The following is a 9,407-nucleotide window of genomic DNA, read 5'->3' as shown; positions in this document are numbered from 1 at the left end:
TTTATTCAAACTTGCTAAGCATAATTTAACTTCCGTATTAGCATTAAGAAAGGGACAATAAGATAGATATTTGAAATCCATTTCATGAATTTTCACCTTGATAATTACATCTCCTTGCTGGGCCACGGTTCCTGGTGTAGATAGCAGTGTTTGCCATTTGCTTGACTCATGTCATGCATAGCCATAGCAATGGCAATAGCAATAGAATGGGGTCAATTGTAGCCTTTTATTATCCTTGGTACCCCATGTGCTTAAAGCAACGTTTCCTTTCACTGACTCTTCCTTTTTGTGTTCCCTGCAAAGTTTTTTTTAATCACTCATCCTTTTGCTTTGGTTATTACTTCACTTAATCTCCATACACAATTCACACATCAACCAAATCTAAATCCCTTTCTTTGTCCCCCACACCCCTCCCTCCTATGTCTTATCCCATTCTTAAGAAACACAATTAGAAGCACATGTTCAAACTCAACTCTTTTGGATCCAATTGTTGTTGTTGGTAGTGTTGCCATGAAGGAGTTTCCTTCTTGTTTTGGAGAAAATGGGGTTCAGGTTGCCGACTCATCCTCATCAAACACCACAAGAGCGGCTCAAAATGTTGTCACGTGTGTTTACCAGTGCAAATTCAGAGGCCGTTCATGCTTGATCACGGTCTCCTGGACCAAAACTCTGATGGGTCAAGGCTTGAGCGTGGGAATTGATGGCTTGGGAAATCATTGTCTCTGCAAGGTAGAGATAAAGCCATGGCTATTCTCAAAGAGAAAAGGGTCCAAGAATTTGGAGGTTCAATCTGGTAAAATTGATATTTTTTGGGATTTGAGTTGTGCCAAGTTTGGTTCCGGGCCTGAGCCACTGGAGGGGTTCTACTTAGCGGTTGTGTTGAACAAGGAGCTGGTGTTGCTCCTAGGGGATCTGAAAAAGGAGGCATGCAAGAAGATTGACAGTGATTGTGCTTTTTCCCACTGTGGTACCGTTTTCATTGCAAAAAGAGAGCATATTTTTGGGAAGAAGTTTTACGGTGCCAAGGCTCAGTTTTGTGACAAGGGGCAAATGCATGATGTCACAATTGAGTGTGATACTGTGGGTTTTAACGATCCCTCTCTTGTGATTCGGGTTGATAGTAAGACAGTGATGCAGGTGAAGCGTCTCAAGTGGAAATTCCGAGGGAATCACACCATTTTGGTGGATGGGGTTCCGGTTGAAGTGTTTTGGGATGTGCATAGTTGGCTCTTCGGGAATGCTATGGGCAATGCAGTGTTCATGTTCCAAACATGCATTTCAAGTGAAAAGGTGTGGGAAGGCCAATCAGTTTCTGATACCACACTAACATGGGCTTCTTCTCAGCAGTTTAAGGATTCCCAGTTCCAATGCTTTGGCTTCTCTCTCATTTTGTATGCTTGGAAACATGAGTAGTCAATAGAGTTGTTAAATCTTGTTCCTCAATGTTAAATTTATATTCACAGTCACATTTTTCAACAAGGAAACTAATAAACTTGTTCCTTTTTTCTCTTCTTCATCTTACATAGCACGCTTTTTAACTTTATTTTATTTTAGTATAACTTTTGTAATTTTATCGTTTTTTTCCAGAATGTGTTAGCAGAAATGGGTGCAAAACATATGGTCTGCTAAGAAAGTAAATGTGTTTGGTAAATAAAATTTCTTAATGGTGTGACTATCAAGAATGATCTTCTGTTTCCAAATGAGAATAAGAAACTCAATAGCAACGTTGTTGGATTTTCTTATTTTGATTGTCTGCAAGCATTTAAATTTTGAGGCAGTGGACTAATATGAAATATAAAGAGAAATGTAGCGTACAACAGATTCAAAGTACTGGATAGATTACAGCTATTATCTGATGCTTAGTTCCTACCTATGTTTTTATTTTTTTATCGTAGATCCAAGGAACACTTATTCATCAATTCTGATCCAACACTCGAGCAAGAGAGAGAGAGAGAGAGAAAGAGTTATCAAGAATGTCTCTGAAATCTATGATCTCCCAGTATGCAGCTGAATTTGAATATGAAAATGCATGCAGAGGCAGAGACACGAAAGGGAAAAAGCAAGCAAAACTTGATGGTAGGAACAGTGCAAATAACTGATGCTTCCAGCGACCAAATGTCTCATCCACTAGCGGATGTTGTAACTATTTCTTTACTGCATTTGAATTGAATTTACGTACGGTGAAGCCTACTCATAGGTTCCAAATAGCAATCCCCATGGAGAACACAGGTGATTTTGGGCAATATATCTGACATCTCATTATTCTTAGTTTTGGGAAACACGAATAATGTGTCAATCTCAAATAACATTCTTTCAAGACTTACAATATTCATATTTGCATTTGGAAAATAAATGGCTTCATTCATCCAAATAACATATATGGTTGAAACTTACAGATGGATAATATTTGTTGTATTTTCCCATCACATCACATTGGTGTTAAAAAATTTACACGACTATAGCTATAGGAAAAAAAAAATAGAGCTGTACACTGTGCAAGTAGCATTACATTTTAGAAAATTCTAATTTTCAAGTCTTTAAAATCTGAGAAAATTTTGCCTGTCGGGGCACAAACAGTACAAAAGAATAATATAGTGGAGAAATTTAGACAGTTAACACACAAGCCTCACACTTCACACCACACACATTAGACGACATGTAACAATCTAAGATGTGTAGAGATGTAATGAGTTTACAATCGAGTGATGAAAATTCTATTTACAAAAAATAGTCAGAATAGTGCCGACAAGAGATCACCGTATATGAGTAGTAATAGTGTCTTATAATCAAACATGCATAGGCATGTAGTTAAAATCTAGAAAAAAGATAAAAACCCCCAACAATTTCAATATTATTCAGGATTCCTGTGCCCAAACCCTCACAGTTGCATCAAGAGCGAGACCAGCGGAAGCAATTTTGTTCTCTGTGGGGTGACAAGTAACAGATATTACAGTATCTGTATGGCCTTCAAGTCTTTGAATCATATTTTTCTGCTGAAGATCCCATAAATAAACGCAGCAATCTTCAGAACCGCTAACAATATATCTCCCATTAGTCACAGAAAATGTAGAAGTTATGCAGTATACTCTATTCACATGCCCAGAATAAATTTTTAAGAACTTCCCACTCCCGTAGTTCCAAAGCTTCTGCATCCAGAAAAACTGTTTTGTCAGGGAAACTATAAAAAAAGACCACCAATATGCTAAACTAACATGCAAATTTAACTAAAGGAATGTTAAATGTCTCCAGGGAACATAGGTTCCAATATACTCCCATCAGCAATGTAGTCAAAATTGCAAGGAAGATCATGGTATCGCACAATTCCACGATTTTGCCACCATGTCCAATTTAGTACCCACGCAAGATCACAACAGAGCAGATTGGTGGGATCATCATCAATGAAGATCATGAAAACATTTGAATCAAAGTGTTTTAGTGTTGCATTGTTACATATATTATGTTTGCCTTTGTATTTATTAGGTCCACACCAAGAAAATAAATCATTTAAAACAAGAGACTAGGAATGATGTTTATGTCATATGATTAATTCAGTATTGGCTAAGGAAGGAAAGGCAAAAGAAAATTGCTTGAGGAGTTTGAACTTAGATGATATTCCATCCAATAATGAGTAGGTTATGGAAAATGTTGAAGACAATGAAAATGTAGGTTTTAATGATGCTCCAAATTCAAATGAAGATGATGTACACTTGGTTGAAGGTCAAGCCTAGGATGATGTTTTTGTCGTCCCACCACTTGGAGGAGGATGTTCTTATTAATGTGCTTCATTAAGAAGATATAGTTAAAGATAATTCTTTGAGTTTTGGTTTTAATTTGAAAGATTTATGTTGATGTTTACTGATTAGGCTTTAGCCATCTAGGTGCTCTTGGACTTAGTAGTTGGGTTTTTATAATTTGGTATTTTGTTTAGGCTACTTACACTTAAGCAATTAGGTATTTAGGTTGTTTTGTTGTGACTCATGAGTTATGACTTGGTTGACATGTTTTCTTTCTTAAGGTTTGTATGATGAGCTCAAGTGTGATTAAGTATTTTAAAGTGACACTATGAATTTTTTTTTTAAATTGTTTATTCTATTTTATTAGTGCATATCTCATATTTATGTAGGATCTACTATCTATATTACGATTCCACTTACAATCTAGTGAGTACCTTACAATACCATTGATAATCTCGATTTTAACTACCTTACCCATCACGACTTTCAATGGATAATTCACCACGATTTCTAACTGTTTCTCATGCAGAACCCCTTATCTTAAATGATACAGAGCATGAACAGAAGTAACTTCTTCATCAACCCAGTCTCAGGAGATAATATATGTCAAGTTTCCAGCCTATATATCTACACAATGCCAGCAGCACAAATGATCGATACTTTACTTCATCTCAATACTTCTTGTTGCAGTTGATAAAGATAATAATAGAAAGATAAATTTCATTCAGAACAAACAAACAATATTATAGCTAATCTGGGTAATGGTTCGAATTAAAATCAGCAATTATTTAATTTGGGTCTTATGGCTAAGTGTAGGTGGCGATCCAGATGCTACTTAGTATAAATCATTGTCTCATAAATTTGGTCCTTTGGGATCAAAGGCCTTTGAATATACGAGGCTTAAAATAGCAACTTCCATTTGCCGGAGGGATATATATGTTTGTCCACTAGAGGGACATATGTTTGTCAGATAGTGTTTTAATATTCTTCAGCTGCTCGGTCATGGTTTTTCTTCTGCAGTGATAAGAAAGCTAAGAATCAGCTCGACCAGTGGATTGATAATGGGGTGTGGCTCTGGAAATGCATTTGGAGATAGAATATATTTGTTTGAGAGGAAGAGACTAGACTAAGTTATCTACTTTGGTAAGCTCTCCGAGTTTATGCTAGCGTGTGATGTGTGATGAATGCGTTTGAAAGGAAGAGAGTTCCATGATCTTTTCTATTAAATCAGCTTACTCCTTCCTTTTTGCAATCTCTGCTGCATTTCTGGCCTTCTACTAGACTAATAGTCCAGTAAATACTATGATAAAGCATTTTCCGAAGAGTTATGTTCCTCGAAGGTGCGGTTTACTTGATAAGATGGAGACTAAAATCACTCTTTTTCTAAAGAGTTTGTACAAGTCTAGCAGCCGAAAGATTGATTTAAGATCATTTCCTCCAACATGGTGGTTTTGAGAGGTTACGTTAAGAAGAAAAAAATCATGTTTTTTTATATGTCCTTGCTTGATCTATTTGGTTGATAGTAATAGCAATAGTAATAGTAATAGCTTTACATAAAAAAAAAATACTCATATAAAACCAATACGAAGAAGAAAAAATGAGAAAAGAATGAAAACTCACGAGGATGTCATTGAGAGTGGCGACCAGGATGAACTTGCCATTGGGGGAGAATTTGGCGAAGGAGACAGCAGGGACCTTATCGTCGATGAGGGTCTTCAATGGAGCAAAGGTTTTGGTGTCCCAAACTTTGCAAGAGCCGTCGTGGCTGGCGGAGAGGATGAGGGTGCCCTCGCGGTTGTAGTGGACAGAAGTGACGGGCATAGAGTGGCCGTTGATGATTTGAACGCATTTGCCGGTCTTCACATCCCAAACCCTAATGCTCTCGTCGAAGGATCCGGACACGATGTAGCTTGATTGGGGATTGAAGTTCACGCAGAAGACCGCATCAGAGTGGCCGCGGAGGATCTTCACGCAATCGCCGCCGGTGGCGTCCCAGATGCGGAGGGTACAGTCGTCGGAGGCGGAGCAGATATAGTGAGAGTCCGAGGACCAGGCCAGGTCGGAGATGCCCTCGGAGTGGCCGACGAGGTGGTGAAGGAGGGTGTAGGTGGCGGAGGACCAAACGATTAGGGTTTTGTCGAGGGAAGCCGAGGCTAATAGCGTTCCGTCGTTCGAATACTTCACACACGATATGGCGTTTTCGTGGCCTCTTAGGGTTTTCAGGTGACGGTACGGTTTGTAGGTTTGGTTGCCGCCACCTCCGCTGTTCGCACTCGTCGCCATTCAGAAACTTTCTGAATTCCGAAAGCAATCTTGTTCTCGAATATTGCTGTCCAACCAAACAGAGAATGTTGGGAATTGAGAAAAACAGTTGGAAAGAACTGAATTCAGTGCAAAAATTATTTTTAGATAATTAAATTTATTACTCTACCGATAGATAAATATTAGGAATTAAGTCCCGGGTCTCTATACTAACTGAGAGTATGTATGATTAACGCAGTATTTCTGATTTTATTATAAATACTGATGTAATATTTCTGATTAATATTATAAATATTTTTTTATTATATCACACTATTCGGATTATATCTCATAAATGTTCTAATTTATTTATCTAATTTTCTTTATTATATTATATAAATGTTTTGATTATATTATTTGATATTCAGATGATGTAAAGTGATCATAATATGACACATTGATGTTTGGAGGAACCAGAGTAAAAAATCAAATCACAGACAATATCTCAACTTACATCTTTAGAATATATTTTACCACATATACTATATTTATAGGAGTGTCGCAAGTGGAGTCTCTCTCGTCCCTAAAAAATCGATTTACTGAAGCTTGAATATAATTACTAACTCCTCATCCAGTTGATCGACCGAACAACAAAAACAGAAATTCGAGAAAAACTCATCCATACTTCGAACGATTTTGAAAGGTGTATAAGAATTACTAATATCATATAAAAGGATACATGTTTTTGTTTACTGTTTTTAGGAGATGTGAGGTGGAATCCCTTGAGGTGATTTCTTAGTTGAATTCTTTGTTAAAGGGTTCTCAAATGATGTTAACTTTGATTATGAGGACAGAATGGTAAAAACATAGATACATCAGAGTAACTAAGTCAATAAGAAAGTAGTGAATAAGTATTTACTGAGACTTTGTATTTATAGCTTTTTAGGTTCATATACTTTGGGCCCAACTATGGAACTGGCAATTGTTTCCCACACCATATCAATTTTAATTTGCACCTTATCATTTTTTTTAAATTTTCAAAATTATTCTTATTCCAGATTTAAAATCTAGAATAATAAATATAATTAAAAATTAAAAAATACATTCTTTAAAAAAATTCAAAACACAAAATTAAAAATACATTCCAGATAAAAGTTTCGAAAATTCAAAAATATGTTCTGATAAATTCGAAATATTTCTGGACAAAAAGGTTTTAGAAGTAATTTTTATCTACATTCTTCTTTTATTTAAGGTTATTTTTGTCATTTTCTTAAAAATAATTTTGTCATTTTCTATAAAGATTGGGTGCATGGAATTGATATGGTGGAAGCAGAATTTGCCTATTATACTCTTCAATATTTTTCGGTACTAAGTAGTTAAATAATGATTAAGTTTTATTGAAACACATAACATAAAATATATAATAAATAAAATTTAAAAATAACATAGAATCATATAAGAAAATATAATTTCAAATTTTACAAAAATAAATTAATAGATAATATGAAATTAATTTAATTAGTAATTTGTAAAAAAAAAATACTATAATATAAAAAAGGGTTTTACTATGGAATTATTTTATTTCTATATGTAATCGTAATTAAATATTATTTAATTGATTGATTAACATAATTATTTAAATACTTTTATAATATATTTATAATTTTAATCTTATCGTACTGTGAAATATCCATATTCTTTTGCATATAATTATTCAATTGATGCCTATATATATTACATATGTTTATATTTATAATTTTTATATTGTCAAAATGTGTGGGTTTTGTAAAATATAATATATATAAGGGTGTTTTTTTAATAATAAATTATTTAAGCATTTACACCAGATATAAATTATCTTCCAAACCTAACTTTGTTATATCCCACCTCTTATAGTATGAAAAGTGCTTATAGAACAAAAAATTGATGGGGGATATTTTTTTAGTAATATTAAAGTATAAAAATATGTAGAGATATTTTATATAAATTATTTGATAAAAATTTAAGACAGATCGTCATGTTATTTATGATTTAAGAAAATCTATTGTCTTGATATTTTTAAAGAAGTAAATGTTTTGATGATAAAAATCGATCCTAATAATATGAAATAAGTGATTTCAATAAATTGTTCTCAATAAATGATTCCAACATAAGGAAATCGAAAAAATTTTAAAATAAAAAAAAAATCATCTTGGGAAAGAGTAAGGAATGCGTCATGCATGGATAGTTAAAGCAAATGCTACGAGAAGTAGAACTTGGTTCATTTTAAAACAAGTATTACATGTTATAATATAATTCTATAAATAGGATCTTAATCATATGAAATAAGTGATTTCAATAAATTATTTTTAAGAAATTATTTCAACACAAGAAAATTAAAAAAAAAATCATTTGGAAAAGAGTGACACGAAGGTTGCTAAAAGACAAGGAATGTGCCATACATGAATATCAATTAAAATAAAATTTAACAAAAAGTTGAACTTAGTTCATTTTCAAAAATAGCATTACATGTTATCCTCTAACTTTATGAATAGGACTTAATGGACATACTATAATACAATAATACACATCCCCCACCCCCAAATGAAAATAAAGAGGATTTCTTCCTTTAAATACATGTATCTTCAACTTTCTTCTCTCTCTTAGACTTCTTTTTTTATTATTCCTTTATTTTTTATATTGTTTTTTTTATATAAATAAATTTTGTTGCATTTAATTGTTTATAATAAAACACAATTATTTCAATTAAGAGAATGATAATATTGTTTATAGAATGATAATATGAATTTATATATGTTTTTTTTAAAGATCAATTAGTACTTATGTGTATTAACTTAATTATTATGTTAAAAATAACATAATATAATTAATACTGAGTTGATTTTTTATTTATTTACGTTGTTAGTCATTGTTAAAAAAAACACATTAATGTACAAATACAAATTAAGAATACGTTAATTTAAAACAAGTGATATATATACCAACAAGTAAGTTTTACCTTCAAAAAAATTATTAAAATTTGTCACTTTAATAAACTTAAGTTATTAATAAAACATTTTTGCCTTAATAACTTTTCTTCACAATAAAAATGTAATAAACTTTTACTTAAATTATATCACTTGAACAACATACTTAGGAATTACAATAATTTTGTGTTTGTGAATATATATACTTGTGATATGATCTTTAAGAGAATTACAATAATACAATTTAAACTTTTATAATTTAATAAAACAAAAAGACTTAAGATAACAAATCTTTGCCATCAAATGGTGATTAAAAAAATGTGTAAAATAGAGTTTTTCATCTGGCAAATGCAATTTCAGTCAACTCAACGTCAATAACTACTTGCTCTTTTTTTGCCTTCAACGACTGCAATAATGACAAATGAGGCAAATTCATCACCGTTTTTTTGCAAACATATCGCTTCCT

At 32.9% G+C, this 9,407-nt stretch overlaps 2 protein-coding genes across 2 annotated transcripts; one reads left to right on the top strand and one right to left on the bottom strand.

Annotated features, from left to right (window-relative positions):
• Window positions 1–1,516, top strand: LOC137829722 (uncharacterized). The gene has a single exon (XM_068636608.2). It carries the CDS (start codon window positions 511–513, stop codon window positions 1,411–1,413), a length of 903 nt encoding a protein of 300 aa, XP_068492709.1. The 5' UTR covers window positions 1–510; the 3' UTR covers window positions 1,414–1,516.
• Window positions 1,517–2,687: 1,171 nt separating this feature from the next.
• WDR5B (Transducin/WD40 repeat-like superfamily protein) lies at window positions 2,688–6,214 on the bottom strand. The gene is made up of 2 exons (XM_068636607.2): window positions 5,355–6,214; window positions 2,688–3,146 (listed from the first exon to the last, which is right to left on the bottom strand). The coding sequence occupies exons 1-2, from the start codon at window positions 6,015–6,017 to the stop codon at window positions 2,856–2,858; spliced, it is 954 nt and encodes a 317-aa protein (XP_068492708.2). The 5' UTR covers window positions 6,018–6,214; the 3' UTR covers window positions 2,688–2,855.
• Between the last annotated feature and the right edge of the window lie 3,193 nt (window positions 6,215–9,407).

Source organism: Phaseolus vulgaris, chromosome 7 (genome assembly GCF_051622355.1).
Source record: "Phaseolus vulgaris cultivar YP4 chromosome 7, ASM5162235v1, whole genome shotgun sequence".
NCBI lineage: Eukaryota > Viridiplantae > Streptophyta > Magnoliopsida > Fabales > Fabaceae > Phaseolus > Phaseolus vulgaris.
Note: the sequence above shows the minus strand (reverse complement) of the source record. Positions and strands in the feature narration are given on the sequence as shown.

Excerpts from the sequence above, each read along its gene's own strand:
- LOC137829722 (XM_068636608.2), top strand. The coding sequence starts at position 511 with ATGAAGGAGTTTCCTTCTTGTTTTGGAGAAAATGGGGTTCAGGTTGCC.
- WDR5B (XM_068636607.2), bottom strand. The coding sequence starts at position 6,017 with ATGGCGACGAGTGCGAACAGCGGAGGTGGCGGCAACCAAACCTACAAA. Across the intron at positions 3,147-5,354 it reads CCACTCTCAATGACATCCTC|AAGCTTTGGAACTACGGGAG; the intron begins GTGAGTTTTCAT and ends TTCTGGATGCAG.